We start from the raw sequence: 22,390 nt of genomic DNA, 5'->3' as shown, positions 1-22,390 counted from the left end.
TACAATCGCGCACCTGCGTATAATAATAATGATAACACGTCCTATGGTGTAATGTAACACCTAACGTGATAGATATTTGTCTCAATTTTACATTATTTATGTTTAAAAAAAGTAAATTTATTAATAATATTTTATATCATAACCCTAACTAAACGTCGGTACCTTATTAATGTAAGAATATTATTAATAATTAAATATTAGTAAATTCAAAAAAAATAAAATTATTATCATTTGATAATAACCAACCATGAAAAATATTATCAAATACCCTCCTATCGCTTGCTCACAGCTGAGCTTCGTGATGCTTCCAACCCTTCGAAAGCCGCTGCTTCCATCTCCGATCAGCTTGGTGTATGGCATCTAAGACTATAGGTTCAATTTTATTTTCAACACACAAGTGCACGAAAAAGAAGAAGAATAAAAACAATATCTAGACTTATTCTTTGTCCGAGGTAGCTGCCAGCTCTTCGGTCTCCTGTGATGTCGACTAACCTTTTGCTATTTTCTTAAAAAGCCTTAATATATTAAATTTATATTTTTATTTTCTTTTTATAGCATCCGTACCCAACTGAAGAGGAGAAACGCACGTTGGCCGCCCAAACGCGGCTGACCTTGTTACAAGTTAACAATTGGTTCATTAACGCGCGACGACGTATACTCCAACCTATGTTGGACTGTTCTGATAAACCAGGTAAGAATTAGGTTAAAGTTTAGCTTTGAAGTTAGATTTTTGAAGTGAAACTTCTTTAGGCGTATGAGGGTATTTTTTTTAAAAACGTCACGAACATGTGCAGCGTTTTTGTGTAAGAAAAGGGAGAGACCGATTGAGAGAGTGAGAAGGGTGAATTTCGGGAAGAGAGTTTTTGACTATTAGTATTTTATATTTTATGCAAAATAATTTATTGAAATCTCAAATGACTAGTTGTAAATTAATATGCCACGTGTTAGTATCGAAGAAATAAATTAATCGACACTTAATATTTTAATCTCTACCTCTAAGTCTCGGAAATCTAAAGTTTTAGATTTGTATAAATATGAACAAGAGTTAAAATTTGTTAGCCAAAGAAGTTTCACTTCTGTCATATTATGTACTTTGTACGCACGCACTTTTTTTTTGTAACAAGAGGCAAACGGGCAGGAGGCCACCTGATGTTGAGTGATACCGGCCCATGGTCACTCAAATTGCCAGAAGGCTCGCAAATGCGTTGCCGGCAATTAGTACGCTCTTTTCTTGACAGGCTCTAAGTGGAATTGGTTCGGAAATACTTCAGAGGGCAGCTGGTTATGTCCACCTATAGGTCCGTCCGTAGATAGATTTTAATATTTCAAAAATGAGTTATGGTATTTCAAAATATGTAAGAATTACACATAAAGAACGTTTTGTACGTTACGAAGCGTAAAATCGACGATTCTCTCGTACAGAGATACAATTATTTTGAAAATATTACTCTCTGAAAACTCCTAAACTTACCAATAAAAGTCATGTTTTACAAACCAAAGTTCAGAAGACTATAGTATAAACTTCAAGTATGTTCAAACGCTATAACATAATATTTCTCTTGAATAAACAGTTGTATGTCTGTTTGCAGGTGGTAAAAAGAGCAAAAACGGCTCGTCGATAAGCAAAAGGTATTGGCCAGATGCGCTCACAAATCCACAGTTCACTGCTGGTTAGTCCTTTATATATTTATAACTTATTTTTTGTTATAATTAATATATCTCTCATCCCTGAGGTCTCAGTTTCGAGCCCCGGCTTTCCATGTGCACATTTAACATTCGATCGAACTAATCTAAGCTTGCCGTAGACCCAAAAAGTCGACGGAAAGAAAAAAGAAAAAGTCTTAGATAGACAAATGAGCATGAAACAGATACAGAAATTTGAGTTTCGTACACGTAGTAGCGCCACTGATTTATTTATTAATTTTAATTAATATAGTATCACAGTACCGATATTGGGCATGAATATGTATTTAATATATATTTTATTTTTAATTTCGACATTATCGTGTTGTTTTAGTATGGAGACATTGTGTGTGTTTTTGTGAATAAATAAATTATAATTCTGAATATCGAAAATTTTGTTATTGAATATGTAACACATATTCAATATCAAAATTACTTTAAAAAATAAAATATTATTAATCACCCAATAATTACATACATAATTTAATATGTTTTAACCGACTTGAAATAAAACCAGGTGTATTTTTTTTAAATTATGATTTACTAATAAATTTGAGATATATATAGAATACATATGGTCGACTAACAAAACTATAATAATAATAAAGCCCATTTATTTCATATCTTTACAATATATAATTTAAATTTGTTAAATATATATTTTTTTGTTACTCGATATTCTAATTTTCTTCAGTACCATAGATTTCTCTATCGATGGCTTTCTCTCTCCATTCGCTTCCTCCTAATGCTTCTATATTTTCTATCCAGATTAATTCCAGTCCATCTTTTATCTATGTATCTACATTTCTGCAACTTGCTTGTAAATTATAATCACTCGCAAATAATTATTTATGTATATTGTGTATTATGTTTCCAGGTCTCCTTTCATCATCAGAGGATGAAGAGCAGGAAGGTGATCAGTCTGGTGATGAACAGGAGCCGGTGAACGAACAGACTAATGAACATTATTCGCCATTACAGCAGACAATGCACTAAGGTAAGCTCAGATTTAAATAGACAATTTTTTTAAATATTATTAAAATTTCCCGCCTTAAATATCATTGTCTATGTTAACTTTAGATGGCTCTCCCGCTTTCGGATGCCCTCTCTCTCACACACTCTGTTCGTCCAAGTATTAAATAGAAGCTCAATTATATAAGTCCCTTTTTATTTCCAAAATTTTGATGAGAATGAGCGTTACACGTCAGTGAGTCTACTTATTTTTAAATAATTAATTACTTTGTTAGTTATTATAAAGAGTTTATTGAATCTGGCGCTACTGTAAAAATTGTACAAAATAATAACTAAACTTCAGAGCAGTAATTACTAACCTAATTTACCAACAAATAACAACTTATATAATTAACTGAATTATCATATCATTATATTAAAAGTATATCCGGGAGCGTTCAAGTAATACGTCACGCAATGTTTGGAGATTATTGACCCCCCCCCCATGTAACGCGCCGTAACGTTTTTCTGTACCCAAATACAGGTAAACGTTTCGTGACCACCTAGTGACTCTTTATACCTAAAAGTTACCATTATGTCTTGTAAAGTACTGGGAAGTCGAAAATAATATTAACAATAATGGCTTAATTCAATCCCCGCCCCGCACCATAACGTTTTGCAAAAGGACCCCTCCCCAAAATTCGTTACGTAATACTTGAACGCTCCCCACTTGCACTTTAACTGAAGAAATATTTCTTCTCTTTCTATCTAACGTGTTTACGCTGTAATAGAAAGAGACAAAATATAAGTAGTAGCAATTTAGTTTTTGTAATCTTTAAATAATTTTTTTTTTCAGGGCAATAATTGACAGTGAACGTCAAAAAAGACATACTGTGTATACCATAGATTATAAGTTAGAACCATGTATACGTACGCCATACCTCACTATTTTAATATGTTTGTATGTACTTATATTTTAAATGGACGTTTTAAAACATATGAGGCTAACGTCATATAAAGTGTTATTGTCAGTAAATAGATCCAGTTTTGATAATATATTATAATCGGTTTCAAAACTCCGTAAATTAAAATGTCCATTTAACCGTTGATTAATTTAAACAATTATATGGCAACACCAGACATCTGGCATTCTCAACTCATTCAAAAATCATAATTCGTATGCAAATGACACATTTAAGAAGGAAACGATTATATTTGTAAATTGTCAACGGAAAATTATTTTAGTCACCTATTTAATAGCTGGTGTTGCCATGCAAAAATACACCCAGTGTTTCATTGCGTTGATTCAATCATGCTTTGTATCATGTATCGTCAATTTTTACACCGGTTGTGAATAATAGTTTTAGTTTTCTTCCACGATTTCGACTGAAACATGTAATAGTGATAAATAATATTTTTTACCACAGAACTAGACAATACCGTCCATAGACAAATCGTATTTATTTGTACAAATAAGTTTTTATATACTCATAATTCTTTTTAGTTACGAGCCATATTAGGATATACGAGTAATTATACGAAATGCAAATGTATACCCATTACACTGTATACGTTAAAATATCGACAAAATTTTAAATTTAGAATTAAATTTTAAAGTCATGACAGTATTCGATAGGTTATCAACGTAGGCATAGAGGATAGAATTACTCAAAATTCGAAATTTAAAATCCATATGACAGCTATATTTAATAGGTACGAAAAATATTTGAAGAAAGCTTTCTACTTAGCTGTACTGACCACTTAAAGAATCCGGCTAATCTGCCAACTATTTAAATATGTACCGATATTGTTCTTGTATATAGTTAAATTTGACGCCCGAGTCGTAGTCTCTCTATCTAGTCCAGTGTTTCCCAACCTCTTTTGTGCCATGCCCCCCTTAGCCTACCTTCTTATGCCCCCCCCATGTAACATACATAATTATATATTTAAAAAAATTTGTTTACTTAAGAAATTTAAATGATAGGTTTTAGGAAGAAATCACTAGGAAATTGTTAACGAAACAATAAGTAAATTTTTAAAACAATGAAATATTCCAAATAATTTTAATAAAGATTTTTCTATACTTAGTAAGGTCCTTGCGCTTAATATTGCTGCACAGATCTCTCTTCCACGTTGTGTTGTATCCAACTGATTTCGATTACCCCGTGGCGTGGGCATCACGTTGAGAAACACTGATTTAGTCTAAAGTTCTACCCTCTTTTAAACAATTATCTCTTAGAGACTTGACAATGTCATAATACTATTCTCTATTTCTATGTTCAACAGCGATTTCAAGTATTTTAGGACGTAATTAAAATTATAAATAGGACCGCGTCGCGAAATTTTAATACTGTGGTTGAAGCAATAATTTTTTCAATACCACAGATATGTATACTGAATTAGTTATCTTCAATAAGCTTTGATCTTCCATTATTTTAAATTAGCGTAAGAGAGATATTTTGTTATATGATTAGAGCGTTCGCATATTTGGAACCCGCGGTTTGGACGAACACAACTAACCACACATCTCACTGATGTCTCTTTTCAATACAGGATAAATACGAGTTGACAGAAAGAGACAAATATAAGTGTATAAGAACCATATTACCACCCTACAGTTACAAGGCCCTGAGTCTGCTGTTTTAATTGAATTTTCACAATAATCTATACACACACAAGAATATCTGATTCAGAGGAAATCAAAGTTGTTTAGTAATTATTTAATTTGTTTAATTACGGAAACTAATCAAGTCCTTCGTATTCCTTCCAATTGAAATAGTAAACTCTGGGCCTCGGACAAATCATTTAAAATATACTATTTTAAATCGGTTGATTCGAAAAAAACAACCCCTTCACTCAAATAAAGGTAATAATTTCGTTCACGTGCACGTATCACTCAAGCACGTATACGCATTGTTGCGTACTCAGTAACGTATACGCTCGTGTGTTGGACACCTATAGGTGATGAGTTTTATATTAAAAAACGAGCTGTTATCGTTGAAGTTATAAATATGCGAACGTTTGCTTATTGGAATTGGTTAAACGTGATTTAAGCTGTGACTCTTTTTATCGTGTAAGCTTAACTGACATTTGTACTATACTGTAGTCTTATACTGAGTAGTGAGAAAGTCATAAACAAGTGGGTTCTATGTACGGGAGGTGAGAAAAATATCACAGTGAATGAAGATGTCTGCTTGAGGCCTTCTGATTTAAGTTAAAGTAAACTTTCTTATGCAAAGACTTTTCGGTGCCATTTCTTTTGCAATTGTTTTCGTTATATTCTTTGATGCGTTTTGTAAATACCAATTTGTCTAAATTATTCTTGAATGTTTTTTTAAACGTATTATTTGTCTTAATATGTGAACAAAATACATTATACCTTAGATATAGAGAATGTCATAGACTTATTTCAGCTGTGCGTGCAGTTGCGTATACGCACAAATTTATGCACGTACTTTGATAAGTTTTTTTCCTAAGTATGCATAGCCGAGAGAATGTTTAAATGAATAAATGCTTATGTTCAATTGTTTGAAGTATTTTCTTGTAGACTGATTTTTTTGAAATATTTGACATTTAGTTATAGATTAAGTTTAAAAGTCATCATCATATGCGCCATTAATCTTCTCTATGTCTTTGGTCTATGGTATTAAACCACAGATTATTGTTTTAAAATCTTAGATGATAATGTAATCTGTTATACGAAGCAACGGATATACGTAAAAAATTGTGAGATAAAATTTTTTATAAACTTTTAATTCGATTGTACCTATATATATAAAAAATGTATTTTTAAACTATTTTAATCAATAATGTTTTATTCTAAGAAAAGTCCGATCTAGTATACTGTAGGTTAATGCTTGTTTAGACATTTTATAGTTTTTTCAAACTTTTAACAACTTTCGAAACTTTGAAATTATTTGGATAAGATGTAAAAAGTTATTCCTTTGTCTGAACCATTTAAAAGTTACTTCGGTTTTATTCGTTTCAAATTGAGTTGTTATAAGTTTGATTGAACTAAATTAGGCTCAGTGATATTTATAGATGAATCATAATACTATCAGATTATTTAAAATATAAATTTTATTTGTTGGATAATATATCTTTTGAAAATATGAATTTCCCAATAAAAAAAATAAGTTGTTTACCTAAGTAATTTCGATTCCCGTCGAAACAATAATTTACGGGTTTCTAGTAAAAAGCTAATCTAATCAAAATGTGTCTGTTATATCTGTTATATATGCTCCAACGCGATATAACTTATTGTTTGAGAATTGAAATATTTTTGTTAGATTTAAAATCTACCAATATTTGTATAGTATTGTGATTGTCTATGGCTAGAGTAAAAGTTGATTAATGTATAAATATCGCATAATGTTTTACTAGTCAATAACGCTATGTACTTTTGTACTTCTATGAAATGCCTAAATTGTAAGATTTGTCAGAATTGCCGATGAAAATGTCGTTAATAAATTAAAAAATTACACCAATTTTGACAAATCCTATGTACTGTACAGTTTGCTGAAAATATAATCGTTTTCGCATGCCTATGTTTTTTTTTATTTACCTGCCCAAAAAATTCAAGGCCCAAAATGAACACATTGTCTATGATACGCTGGCTTACCTGTGCGGTCTACTACAGTTAACTTTGACACTATTAAAATGAGTAATGTGTAGGTATAAAATATTTATTTTTACTTTCTTGGAACAAAAAAAATCAAATTCGCTACTAATATATATAATATCTTAAGAATTTTTTAAACAACGCTCTTTTATATATATTAAGTATAGATTCTCTCTCTCTCTTCAGTCGGTAGCTAGTGTCTGACCGTCGTGGTCAGCAAGGAAACATCTGGACCGGACAATCGTTTCCACCGGTTTCTGCCCAACGTCTCTCTTATAAAAGTGGAGAGTGATAAAAGTCAGGGCCTGATTAACAATTAGGCTGTAGCCTAGAGCATGACGATCTAGGGGGGTGCGGACGTGCTGAAATCGTGTCTTCGCAAGCATCATCCACTGCATTTTTCATCTCGACCAACACACACACAAAATGAACTGTGAACTGGATCTACAAGCAGATGGAAAATTTTAGTACCTTAATTAGATGAAGAATCGGCGCAACCTGATAATTAGCCTAGAGCGGTCAGAACTCTTGATCGGTCTCTGATAAAAGTGGAAAGTTTTGAGGACGATGAGTCTGTCTCTTGATCGGTCCATTTGGTTGTTGAACGGCCACGTTATCTTTTGCCTTCTTCTGTTACCAACCACGATCAGTTTCCGATATAGGTGTAGTGTTAGTAATGACTTGGGTCAGGCTCGATATATTGGTGCGCTTCGTAGTCAACGGTATAGATTCCTAATTGTCTAAATGCAAGAATTTAATTAATTGTAAATAAAAGACAAGTTCCACTTAATATTTTATTATAAACGAAGTTGGATACAAAAGTGTAAATTATTTACAATATTAGTCCTTACGCCCATCCGATAAAGTTCATAATGGAATGTATTTCTAAGTCTTCGGCTTTAAAGCTAATTAAAATTGAGCTTCTTTTCATTATTACATACAAACATTCAACACACATTCATTGAGCAATTTGTGACAACAGTGGTTGATTCATCAATCGTTTAAGAAATATCAATCAATTATTATAGGATATAATTATCATCTCACGTTTTAGATTTGATTACTGGGAAATCAGCGTCGTTTCGAAACAGAACACAGTTTCGCTGCTAAGACAATGAAAATTATAACGAGATTTAATTTTGATTTCCTCTTCATACGATGTTTACGTGTTTGATAAATCAACCATTATTCGCAAATATAGGAAATAATTATAACAAGACAAGATATGAGATTCGAGTGCATAATATAATAGTTTAAAAACATTTGTGACATGGTTTATATAAATCGTCTAAAATACTAACTGGAATACACTGGCAATATTCAATAGGCTTGGACGATTATTCAAGGAGGCAAGAATAATTTAATTAATACAAAAAGAATAGACAGTTTCCAAAGATTGGTCCGAGAACCACAGATTATCTTCGCCTTTTAAATTGGCGGGAATTTTAGAGGACTCGCAAATTATCTTTCTGTGGTCTGCTTTTACGATCTCTTACGAAGTCTTATATTATTTACTAACTATATAAATCCAAAATAAAATTCTTATATTAATCATTCGGTATATTATTTAGGTAACATTTAATTAATGTGTAGAGGGAAAAACTAATAAAGTTACAATTATTTCTTCAAAATTAATTTATTAGTTTTGTCCCTATACTATAATACGTATTAAAATATAAAATTCAATGTCCCAAAATATTTAAATAAAATTTCATTTATGGTAACAATTAATGGCAATTAAATTGCATATAATTTCTAATCCCATATCGTATATATTAAACAGTTAAGTACAATAGGTATATAATCTTCCTTATACCGTGGGCACAGACAATATCTTCTAGAACTAGACATCCATCACCAAAATTTTTAAGTTGGTAACCCTGCAATGCTAATTTTTGCGTGGTAAATTGATTACCTGTTTTGGTAGGTAGGTATATATGGTATGAACCAAATATCGTATCGATAGTAGATCCTAATCTGTCGAGCTAAATGTTTATATTCATTATGCAGCGTTACCACAATACTTAAATATGTACAGGACTAGTATAAAATAACTATTCCTCTAAAAATGATTTGGATTTTTAATGTTGGTAACATCACAGGAAATTCTGTTACAGATAATATTTTACACCTATATATAATTGTCAAACTTTGAATGTTAAATTACGATTGTTATTAAATCCCAAATTATACTTTAAAGTTTGACAATTATTGAACTTTTGTACAAACAAAGTTATTGTCATATTGTTTTTAGAGGTTTGTTTGGACCTACACCGACTGTTATAGTTCGTAATATGAGAAACAATAAAAAAATTAAGTAAAGTGTTCATTTTAAAGTTGACATTATAGAAAATGTTTCTACCTACGCTGTAGGTCCAAAATCTTATGTTGGCCCCCATTTCCAAGATTTTCCAAGAAAAAAGAATAATTTTCAGCAAAGGATTTCCATTTCAAAATTCTTTATATTGCTAATTGAACTCAAACGTATTTCAAATTACGTACATATTCGCAAAGGTGTTCAAACGACGTTAAGAGTTATGACTTTGACATGTTGGTTGTTTAAAATAAATAATTGACTTTAGTGTCAAAGGTTGTCTTTTAAGGCACTGAGTTTAATATATAAGATAGAAAAGGGCCATTTACATACTATTAACTAATCTAAGGCCAGACTACTGTTGAGCAAGCTATATTAAAAACTAGTCGATTCCTTTAAAATCGGAATCTGTTCAGTCAGTGAGGTAATTCACTTTTCACGCTTTTTATTCGCCACTGAGGTATTAAGAATTCCATGGAGTGTCACAACTGTGTTACCATTAGCAAATAATTAATTTAAAAAAAATTTTTCATGTGAAATTAAAATAAACAAATCAAAGGTAAAGCTTTGTGATCTAAACATATTTTTCGTAACATTGCAAGAATAATGTCAACTTCAGACTCGAGAAAGTATCAAGTTTAATAAATTTTTGACAAACCGGAGTCATACTTAGTGCTAAGAAACAACTGCAAATTATCCTTAGACCAATAAGTCGACGTGTGTCAAAAAAGGTCAATCACTTACTTGCCTTTAAAAGAAAAATTATCAATGAAACAGATATAACGATTTAACACCTACATTTTTGACACACCGTAACAATTAGATGAACTACGACAAATCGTCCTTTTTCTCAATAAATAAGTTCGTTCATCTACAAAAATCTCTGAACTCCTCACTCAGTGACCCAAAAGCGACCTCACTTCAAACTCTCCGGTATTTTAAAAACACTATATCGCCTATGTTCAGATAAAATAAAGGCATTATCTGCGTGTATTAACGACTCCCGCTCGGCCTCATTAAAATTACTCTTGACAAAATCCCTATTCAATATGCTCTTTAACTCATCCATACTTTGACTTAAATTTTCCGATTTATCAATAAAAGTTAACTCTTGTAGCGTTTCTTCACCGCTACTTGTTGTTGAAGTTGACTTTCGTAAGGGTTGATACGACGTTTCCTTGTGATTTAATAGTTTTGATCCGTTAATGATCAAAGTTGAGCCACGGCGGAGAGTTTCGCGCCCAAGTTCGACTATTTCGATCGAGTTTTGGCCTATTACAAATTTCTTGTAGGCTTTTATAAAGACGTAGATTATGAGAAGGATTCCGCATATTATTAGAGAGTAGGATACGATGGGAGCGAAGACTGGACCAAATGCAGTGGCGAGGAATATCAAACGCCATATTGGTGTTGTTACTTCTTCGATGCCCTGAAAAGTATTTTTCGGATTAAAAACTAGATCAAGCTAAAAGACAACTGGGTATGCTTTTATCTATATCAAAATGTTTGTGTCAAATTCTGTTCGTGCTATGTAAAATAATAATTAAGAGTAATAATTATACTATTCATTTAATGATGCGTTCTATTGTGCACATATATAAAAAACGTTCACAAGTGACATTCGATCCTTGATATCCAACGAGTGATTGAACCTATAAAAAATTTTACCAATATAATGCTTCATTATACAGTACGTAGGCTACATACAATAAAGAAACGGAAAGAAATAATTTCCTTTTGAGAGCTGTCCTCGGTGTGGTTGTGTCTTAAAAAAGATCTCAGGAACTACCGGTTTGAATTGAGAAATTATTTTTGTATTGAATAGTTTGGGCAAATTACAATTAAGCGGGTACAACCAGTCACTCAAAACATTACAAATAAACTAAAGTGACAAACATTATCTACTCAATATACTATAATATTTAGATAGAATGGCTTTGTTATTCCTCCTTTATAATAAATATGTTGTAATGAACATACATACATACATATATTCTTTGTATTTTTTTGTATTTTTTGTATTTGTATAGGTGTAACTGTGTTTTGTGTATGTTTAAATGTGTATTCCATTTTTGGCTCTTGTGTATAGTGTAATTTTTTGAATATTGTATAGTACTTGTAAGTAGCTGTAGGAATACCATTAAGCAAATAAATAAATAAATACCGTTTCGTATTTAAACAAAATTTTTCCTACCTCTTGGAGCCACATCACCGGGAACACCATGTCAGGAAACTTGTGAATGTTGTTCACGCGAATATTTGAAGCGCTGTCCACTTTCAAATTTAGCTGCACGCGAATTTGACCCTCTAGTGGAACTCCGATTTTCTGTAAAACATTATTAGATAATTGTTATGATGTATGTTAAATTAACAAATACGGAGTGAGAGGATGTTAAATGACAGACGAAAAACGTGCGTTTGTGATTCGACAAAGGGACTCAAACTCAAAATAACTTAAACAAAAGAACAGAAAAGAAGTTAAATTGATACTAAATTTACATTTACTACCAGTTCGCAAGTCAAGGGCGTAGAGCGGACAAGAGAGACTAATAAATCGTTTTACTAAGAGATTTAATGATTACATATGTTAAAATGAGGATAATTTAATACTCATGAAAATATGTTATAGAAAGCATATACACGTGTGAATATTACATGAGAACTTAAGAAGGCGCGTTAACCAGATCCATGCAACTTCCTTACAATCAAGTAGCCGCAATATCGCAGCACACAACTCACGAGGGGAGTTTTTGTATCAAAGAAGTACATAGAAGTAGTAGAGAACGAAATTGGAAAAGATTGCTCATGAGCTTCTTATATCACGATCTACGTATAGAAGAGGATATCCTATATCTTATACTAAACGATTTCACTTGTTGTTCTTTGTAAACTTACAGGCTGTATCAAAAAGTAGCTTTCATGTTTTTCTTTATCTGGTGAGAGACCTTCCACCGCCTCAAGTAGACTTGGATCAGCATCGTAGAAGTGTGGGTATGATAGGTATACCGGTGCATCTGAAATTTAAATGTTGCACATTGTTATTTTAACTGTATCAGTCTTCAACGCTCCATAAACGTGTTTTTTTTTTAATTTCAACTCCGCAAGCCTGATAAAGACAACATTTTTTTTTTATTTTTTTTATTATACATTTCAAAGAAGTAAGTAATAGATTAATCGCACATTTTATAGTTAAACAATTAAATAAGGTATTATAACAGCTCACTACATTTCGTCCTATTATAACAAACAAACCAACAAACAAACAAAAAATCATTTATTCATGTAGGTAACACAATGTACACTTATGAACGTCAAAAAGAAATATACATTAAATGCTTCTAATTTTATAGTTACTGCCAGTTGTGAAATCAACGGCGTAGAACGGAAGAGAAGAACTGGCAATAAACTCTCCACCACTCTTTTTAAGAGCCATTTTTTTGTTTTACACAACGTTTGTAAGGAGCTGCAACCATTACACCATGTTCCACATGCAATAAATAATAATAAAATAGATTAAAACATCAAATGTAAAATATACTTTGAAAATACGTACTGTATTGACAAGGACTGATGTTCTGCAGTCCCCGTTTGGGGCATTGATTTCCATCGCAGTAGCATCTGTTGTCTGGGTTGAGTTCAGCACTCTCTAGCGTTGACTCTGGAGGTGTGTATAAAGCTACTTTGATACCTGAAATTACGGCGATTAAAAATATATATTTAACATAGTGTTTCTATATTGTTTCATATTCAAACCAAGATTATAATATGAAAAATATTTCAATTCAAATTTGAAAATACTTGAGGTCTTGCTTCGATAACTAGCTGTAGCCTAATTTTTATGTATATGTGCGCAAATCAAGATAGTATAGGCCCATTGAAAACCGATGTTGCTGATGATAACTTAAAGCTGATTTGGATAGATTTTTGGTTATAATTATTATTTGTACTTGTTAATTTTTGCGTTAATTAATTGTAGCTCGTACAATTAATAAATTTATATTGATTCAAAACGTCAGAGACTCATTAATTGACAATGTCAGGCACAGAAGTACACTTGCCTACGAAGAAAAATGAACAAGGAACAGAATTCTGCCAATGCTTTAAACGTTAATGTTTTAATATAGCACATATACAAGCTTTTTGACGCTTCTAAAACATATTCACTCACCGTCTTTATACGTATCTTTACGGTACTTCATGGGTAGGATTCGGCACAGATCTTTGTCGTAAATATAAACGATGTCTTCTTTAGTGACTGACCGAGGGGGGAAGAAAGATCCTTCAGATGCCCTGAAAGGTTTCTTAAATTAAACAAATACACTAGAATTTGGTTTAAATATAAATTTAATAGCTATTTATTATCGTCCAGTGTTGGCCTAGTGGCTTCAGCGTGCGACTCTCGTCACTGAGGTCGTCGGTTCGATCCCCGGCCCTCAATGGACTTTCATTTTATGTGCGCATTTAAACTCTCGAACGGAGAAGGAAAACATCGTGAGGAAACCGGCATGCTTTAGATCCAAAAAGTCAACGTGTATCAGGCACAGGAGGCTGATCTACTTGTCATGAAACAAATCCAGAAATCTAAGACCTAAAATGGTAGCGCCACTGTTTATATCTACTAGGCAAGTGATCTTTTTCATTAAAGATCAGAAATCTGAGGCCTAGAGCTAAAGAGGTTGTAGAGGCATTTATTTATTATCGTCCGTACTCCGTAACGTCGAATAGAAACTTCAAGTTCCAATCAAGTTATTAAGTTAGAGATTGCTATCGCTCTTGGCAGTTACACGCAACCTACCAAAGGCATATATATATATATATAAAGATAATAATAATATATTTAAAGACTTATAAAAAGTACTCTTCTAGCTTTTTCTGACAATTTCCGTTGTGCTCTGTCTGTGTTTCTTAGTTAAAACTGACGATTTAATCATCGGAATCAAACCCCAGTATATCCAGAAGCAGGCACGCTCTTCAGCATTAGTCTTTTACTTGATCGGTTCATCTGGTTGGAGAACGGCCACGTCTTCTGTGTTACCACGATCAGTTTCTCCAAGTTCTCATCGCCTCTACGCATAGCATAGCAATTCATATAATTTATTCGTTTGTTATGAGTGATTAACATTGAGTCAAAAATTGAAAAGGAAAAATTCCGTTGACCCAGGAACCGTACAACTACAATGAGTAAGTGAAAGCCGTTTTAGGTTTTATAAAGGGCTGAGTTATTAAATGTTTATTCGTATGTTTAGTCCTCGTTTTTTCTATTATTTTAAAGTTGTGGTATCTGGCAGAATGACCAGCGCTGTGAAACACGTCTGCTCCACAGCATAATGAGCTAGGGCCAGTTACAACCACAACACACACACATTACACACATAAAATGTACCTTATTCCTCAAACAATTTTTTTGGTTATTTTTCTTTTTTTTATGATTATTATTATTTTGTGTGTGTTAGTAATAAATGATATGTCAATGTCTACGTTTAAGAAGCCCCTTTAAGTTATTTCCTGTCCTTCATTTATTTTGTACTTTTACAGCTAACATAAACAAAAAACAATTATACTTGAGTTAAAGCCAAAGATGGAATACATAATATATACAAAAAGATTCGAACATTACGAAAGGAAAAAATCAATAAAATTATTGAATACTAACTAAGTAATACCTAATTCGGCTGTGTTGTGTGTTGGTGTGAAAGTGAGCGTATGTGCGTGAAGGTTGTATGTGTATTTCCTTTCATATTCCCAATAATAATAATTTAGTATATAGAGTAAGTTTTTACATAATTTTTAGAAACATTCACCGTACGCCTTGTACGCAGGTCCTTTGGGTTTTCCCCCACATCTTTCTTATTTATCACTTTTCGTACGTTGACTGGTCATTCACCTCCAAAGTCTGGTTTTGCAGTTATAAAATCAAATTGTATGAATCGAACATTATGGTATCGACGATTGACGTCAATTGGGACCTTCTTTACGTAATCCAGCTGAGACTCAAGGCGGAAACACATCAATAAAACGCCACGCGACCCGACGCAACGCGACGCGTGTTGAGTCGAATCAAATTGTACTATTTTGTATGACTAGAATCACGCTATGAACATCCGACACGTCTCCATGCGAGCACACGCCACCCGATCAAGATATTCCAGATCGATGTGTTATCAATGGTAGGGGTAAACACGCCACCCGACTCGATCCGACGCAACGCGTGCAGAGTTTTTCGCACGAATGTCACATACACATTATGACATCAGAAGAAGAAAATACAGAAGTAGAAATTGAACAGTCGCAGAATGAAAAGTACAGTTTGAAAGCATTTTATTTCGGCTTCTTAAATCTTCTTTAGAGTCGTTATTTATTAAATCCATAGCATAATTAGTACACGGCTATACACCTTCACTATTGTCAGCTAAATGACTTCTGAATTTGCAAGCGTGTCGTGGCGTCGCATGTTGGTAATGTGCACGATGGACATCGGGTGTCGATACGTTAGTTGCGTGGCGTTTTAATAATGTGTTTCCGCCTTTAATTTTACTGTTCGAAATCGAATCTAGGACTAAATGCCTTGAATAACATTCGACTATTATCATTCGTTCTTTGGACAAGCTAAATTGAGTAATTCTATTAATTAATTAATTCTAAGTTTTTTTGTTATGCATTGCAAGTTTTCCCTAGTATCGATGCCTGGAAGAGATCACTTGCACTTCTACTAACTTCAGTTACCTGATTGTTTTGTCGTTTTTTTCTTATAAAATGTACCACGGAGATGCCATATTTCATGCAAATTAAAGATACGGAATAAAACATTATTATTACCCAAAATAAAATATTCTTAACTTGTAAAATATAATATAAAGTTATCTACAGTATTAAAATATTAATAATTTATTAGTTCATTAAAATATTACCATGGATTTAATATTTTTTTATGAAAAGCATAGATGCAGAAACTTTTGTTTAATAAGAAAATGACTAATAGTCAATGTTAGTCTTAAATAAATAAAAATTAAGGAAAACAAATAAACGACCATGTCGGAAGTATATTTCCTTTTGCGTTTGTTTAAACTTGACTCACTAAGGCTCTTAAGCTATTTTCGTTTATTATTGAAAAAATAACAATTGAAAAGTTTCAACACATTAAAGTTCTTTTTTGTGTTGTGTAACTGTTAAAATTGTAAGTGATGTATTCTAATCTACTTCACGTCTAATCTACTTTAAGTCTTTCGTTCTTGCCTGCGGTTGTGTTTTTGTATTGTAATACACAATTAATAAGCGTAATGTATTATTGTATTAGTATATTTTCCCATGTAATGTTCTTAGTGAGAAATAAATAGTTTACGTAAAGTTAGGCGTATTCAAAGATAAGTTCTGGTTCGATTATTGAAGAAATATAATCGCGATTTTTTTTAATAACTGCAAAATTCAGTAGAAGATAACATGAATGATTAATTATAATATAATACATATAATTTCCGTTATCTTACAGAAATAATAATAAAATATTACTTCTTTTGGCGCCTCTCCATTACTGGAGGCCGGTCACTCTCGTGAAGCGTAATGTCCAAAAAAGTATTTTAAGATTTATATGAAGCGCCAAAAGTTAATTTGAAAACGTATTTTCTGCTTCTATTCATGATTTCCAACAACTTATAATCTCTTATCATAATTAATTAAATAGTGAAAATATTTTGTTGTACAACTTATCCTGTTAATTAAACGAAGTCAGTTGCATCAGCTAGTATCGATGATGGCGCATTTAACTATTATTTTGCATCGTCGGGTTTTCCCATTTAAGATCAAGATAATGTCACATTGTTTAGATTTATGACATAATGGAAGGTCAGGGACGAGAAAACTGGAATTTTCCGAGTTAGTGCAAAGGGCACTTTATTGTTGTTACCAATGTTATGGATACTAAAACCCATGGGTTCCCCGGGGTTTTTTTTTACAAAACTATTCTTAAGTCTGCGGTGGAAGGATGGGCTGCTAACATGACTGACCCAAGCTTCTTTTAATTCGGATTGTAAATGAACGAGAACGATTGTACGAGATGAACTGTTGATCTATAATAACAAAAAAAGTGCGTGCGTACAAAGTACACATGTCAGAAGTGAAACTTCTTTGTATATTAATTACTAGCTGGCCTGGCGAACATCGTACCGCCTAACAGTCGATTCTTTATTTTTTTAAAATACTTATTCTGCTATTCGGGACACCGGTCTAGCTAAGATGAAAAAAAGAAAGTTGATAAGACAACAAATACATTATGTCAAAAAATAACTCCACTAACACTTGAACTTTATTAAAGTTCAAATTGACTTTTAAGTATTATTACGAATATTATGTATGGGAATATAGAAAAGTGATGTTTTTACTTTTTCACTCAATTTTTTTAATTTTTCTCTCCGTAAGAACCATCCTCGTACTTCAAAGAATAATATAAAAAAAGAATTGGCCAAATCGGTCAAGCCGTTTTCATGTTATGTCGTGACAACGGAAAACGGGTTTCATTTATATATATATATATAGATTACTAAGGTAAAAGCCCCAATAGATGATCATGTACCAATGTATGATCACTCCATGTATTTGTATAAGTGTGTAAACAGTGTGAATACACTGTTTACACACTGTACCTATACGTGCTAATAATAATATAAATAAATAAAAAAATCTGCGTTTACTGCACAAGACGTTATGCGACAGAATTGCCATCGAAAGTTCTAATATGTAACTAAACGAATACATCAACCAATAGCGTGTATTTTTTCTTGATCTCCCTTACTCTTTCTCTCAATCTTACTCACTATAGCTCTCACCCATCTCTCGCTCAATGGCACTGTGCGTGATGCGACGTTCGCTCTATCTCACTCTCTGAATTGAGAATTGTCACTAAATAAATTCAAAGCCCTCGTTAAACGTAATTTAATCAATAAAGCATTTCATAAATGATCCTAAGCCTTGGGATTGATTTGCTCCAGTTCAAAGAATATGTATGACTCAAAACTTAAAACAACTCAAACTTAATAAGAATGGCGGAAAGTTTCTTCCCACTTCATTTGGCCCGCTCTACGCCCTTAACTTGCGAACTGGTAGTAAATGTAGAATTCTATATATGTAAGCTATCCTATCTTTTAAGTTAGATCATACTGCGCGTTTAGGAGTCCATAGCGGACAAACAACGCGTAATCCCTATCTCTAATATATAAAATTCTCGTGTCACAATTTTCGTTCCCATACTCCTCCGAAACGGCTCGACCGATTCTTATGAGATTTTTAATGCATATTCAGTAAAGTCGTAAAATCGGCTACAATCTATATTTATTTTTTAGACCAAACTTTTTGTTTTTATTTTTTTATGATACAGCATACAAAAATACAAACAACCCTCAATTGTCACCCTCAATTTTTTATTATATGTAGTAGATGGTTATTTTTATTAAACTATTTTTTTTTGCCTAAAAATAATATAGATGGAAAAACGACGTTTGCCGGGTCTGCCGGTAGTTTATATATATATAGTTTATATATGTCCGGCCTTACTAATAAAAAATCACTATACATGCGTTATGACAAGGTGATAGTAATTCAGTGAATAGAGCTTGTACAGGGCATAAACACCTCTTTGACCAATAATCGATGTGTATTGGTTGAATAACAAAACTACCCTTATTTATTGTTACCCTGGCAACCCGCCGTGTTTGATTGACGTTTGATTTAATAATTCTGATACAACTCATAATTCTAATGTAAGTTGTATTTATTTTATCAACCAAAGCAATTATATACACATTTACTTAATATAGTAATAACATTTTATTATTTGCAGCTAATAGAAACTCCAAAACCTCAGACAAAGAGGACTAGAATTTTACATAAAAAGCCGCGTTCTGCAGTACAAAAGTTAGAAGAGGTTAGTATCAATGTGATAGAGAAAGGACTATTTCATTCAAAACCCCTCAACGATCATACTTAAATTTTTTTGGTATCTCAAATAGTGGAAAGTGCCAAACTCCGCATCACGGTAGTGTTCCAGTGTTTGCAGGAAGAGCACGAAACAAAACAAAGGCATGGCTGAAACACATGAGCTCAAACAGAAGCAACTTGCCGAAGCTCACGAAAGGGCTAGACAGGAGCATCTTCTAAGGCTCAAATTGTTATAGCAGCAATTAAATGAATAATTATATACTTATAAAAAAAATCCCCTGTTTTAAATGAAATATAACTTTTTAAAATCAAATCTTCAATCGTATGTATTAGCTGCATATCAATATTATCTAAATCTTCCATTTGATCTATAAAATCTATTTTCAACAAACACAAATACCTACTAACTTAAATCTTTCCTTGAACTAAACAGTCAAAAAATGCTGTCAAACGCGAAATCAGATAAAATTACGCAATTTTTGTCTTATACACCCGTTAAACTAGGCCTCTGCGTTGTATAAGCATTGTACAAGTCTTCATACAAACCAGACACTTGTTATAACAGCAGTATACATCAACCTTGTCAATTCAGGAATTATTAGTAACATTTTTCTTATAACAGGCTTATACAATGTGCATAAATCTTTATTAGTAAGACCGGTCAAGATATACCTAACTGATTATTAGTATATAGTTTATAATCAACATACCTAATATTAGTGCAGGGTTTCTCCTTCCAATGTGGCAGGTGGTCCAGACCATTAATCTTGTCCAGATAACCGAATTTCTTCATATCTTGACCGGCATATATCGTTGATACTTCGGACAGTGTACCGTTTCGCTAGAAAATAATTCTATAGATATTATAAATTTAGTAAGTTTATGTCATGTCATGAACAGTGTAGGCCTAGTGGTTTCAGTTTCACTCTTATCCCTGAGATCATAGATTCTAACGCTGTGCACCAATGGACTTTACGTACATTTACTCGCCCGTACGGTGAACGGAAACTCGCGAGAAAACCGACCTTTGACGGAATGTATCAGGGATAGAAGAATGATCACCTACTTGCCTATTAAGATATATAAATTATGACGAAACAGATACATAACTCTGAAGTCCATTTCTAAAATGTGACGTCACTGGTTTTGTTGGTCACGATGAAGATTTTTACGGCAATGCTTTCGTAATTGACTTTGGAGTTTGTGATGAAATATAATTTATTCATATGTTCACACAAGGAATTTTGCATGTCAATAACAAATTCAATTATTCCAATTTACACTCTAGTTCTCAAAAGTGCGAAGAGCAGACGCGAAGATGTGACAAGAAGCTTCGCCGCTCTTTTAAATGTCATTTTGTTTGAGCAACCATTGCATGCACTTAAAAGCAAACTTACCGCTAATAACAATCCCATTTGGCTGTTAGGTCGCTTGCCCTTTGGATAGAAATAATGTGCCAATGTGACTAACGGATCATTGTACCTGAAAATTATTATTATCTATTAATCTTAGTCAATAACTTAACAAATGTAAATATTTATTGCATAATTTTACTTAGTGATTAGAGGCTTATTAGCACAAACCATGTCCAATAGACAATGGATTGGACGTATGGAAGTCACACTTAGTGCTGAGTTTCGACTCTAAATTGTACATTTGGAGAGTTAAAGAGTTAATCAATCCTTTAAAGAGTCTAGATCGTGTCGTTAGAGTTGCATCGTTCTTTTTCTTTTAGGATAATGGGGCAGGACCTCGCAGGACTTGAATCCATGTGTCCATGCTCTTATTTTAATTCATCAATTCCACAATTATTTAGATATATAATTAAATATTATTTAACGAAAGTCTCTAAGTACTGTTAATCATGTTAAGTTCTTCGTATAGAACCATATAGATATTTGAGATATTAAGATAATAAATGGATATTTATCAGTTTTTCTGTTATAAAGTCAGGAAACATATTGAAGTTATATTTAAATTAACTTGAAGTTGACATAACTCTCTTTAATTAACGGTAATTATATATAATAAGATTAATATATGATATTTACGAGGAGGCTTTTTATCGGGAGGCTCATCTGATGATAAATTACACACGTTGTCTGAAGGCTCGCAAGTGCATTGCCGGCCTTTTAAAAAGTGGTAATGTTTTCTTGAAGGTCCCTAAATACTTTAGTTGGCAGCTGGATCCATATAGTGGTGGATCACGGCAGAAACTGCCTTAAGAAACGCTCAGTTGTAGAACGACGGACGTCGAGGTGATACGGGTGGAATTTCGTATTCTGCCTTCGTACGTCGGTACGATGTACGATTAAAAGCATTTTATTATTATTTCTTTTTTGACGTTCATAAGTGTACATTGTGTACACTCGTGATACCTATATACCTTATACCTATATGAATAAATGATTTTGAATTGAATTGATGATGAAACTCATCTGCAGTTATTCATCCGAACTATAAACATATATATATTTTTTTTTTAAAAAGACAATTCACACCATTTGACCTAGTCCCATGCTAAGCTGGTGAAGCTTGTGTTACGGGTACTAGGCAACGGATATACATACATATTATAGATATACATATAAATACATATTTAAACACCCAAGACCTAAGCACAACACCAAATGCTCATCACATCGATGCTCGTCCCAGCCGGGGATCAACCCGGGACCCATGGATTCGCAGTCAGGGGTACTAACCACTAGACCAATGAGTCGTCAGTATATAGTATATATATATATATATATATATATATATATATATTTATCTATATATATATATATGTTTATAGCATTTACAATACAGTAAATGCTCTTACTACATCGTTTTTTTCCGCATAATGCAGCGGTGACAGCATTTTCAATGATTTATATGATTTGTACTATTAA

At 32.6% G+C, this 22,390-nt stretch overlaps 2 protein-coding genes across 3 annotated transcripts in view; one reads left to right on the top strand and one right to left on the bottom strand.

Annotated features, from left to right (window-relative positions):
• The window catches only part of LOC125055055 (homeobox protein PKNOX2-like), a 38,821-nt gene extending 34,062 nt beyond the window's left edge, over nt 1–4,759 (top strand). For both annotated transcript variants that reach the window (XM_047657262.1, XM_047657261.1), the window contains exons 9-12: nt 556–691; nt 1,590–1,670; nt 2,561–2,680; nt 3,491–4,759. In XM_047657262.1, the coding sequence (XP_047513218.1) occupies nt 556–691; nt 1,590–1,670; nt 2,561–2,679 (336 nt within the window). In that variant the 3' untranslated portion in view covers nt 2,680; nt 3,491–4,759. The remainder of the gene's footprint in view (nt 1–555; nt 692–1,589; nt 1,671–2,560; nt 2,681–3,490) is intronic.
• Nucleotides 4,760–8,035: 3,276 nt separating this feature from the next.
• Nucleotides 8,036–22,390, bottom strand: part of LOC125055234 (scavenger receptor class B member 1) — an 87,355-nt gene continuing 73,000 nt past the window's right edge. Inside the window, exons 7-13 of the mRNA XM_047657604.1 lie at nt 20,894–20,978; nt 20,207–20,337; nt 13,738–13,859; nt 13,123–13,257; nt 12,465–12,583; nt 11,764–11,895; nt 8,036–10,998 (exon numbers count right to left, since the gene is read on the bottom strand). Coding sequence (XP_047513560.1) covers nt 10,486–10,998; nt 11,764–11,895; nt 12,465–12,583; nt 13,123–13,257; nt 13,738–13,859; nt 20,207–20,337; nt 20,894–20,978 — 1,237 coding nt within the window. The 3' untranslated portion in view covers nt 8,036–10,485. The remainder of the gene's footprint in view (nt 10,999–11,763; nt 11,896–12,464; nt 12,584–13,122; nt 13,258–13,737; nt 13,860–20,206; nt 20,338–20,893; nt 20,979–22,390) is intronic.

Source organism: Pieris napi, chromosome 13, assembly GCF_905475465.1.
Source record: "Pieris napi chromosome 13, ilPieNapi1.2, whole genome shotgun sequence".
NCBI lineage: Eukaryota > Metazoa > Arthropoda > Insecta > Lepidoptera > Pieridae > Pieris > Pieris napi.
The sequence above is the reverse complement of the archived record's forward strand: the minus strand, read 5'-3'. Positions and strand labels throughout refer to the sequence as shown.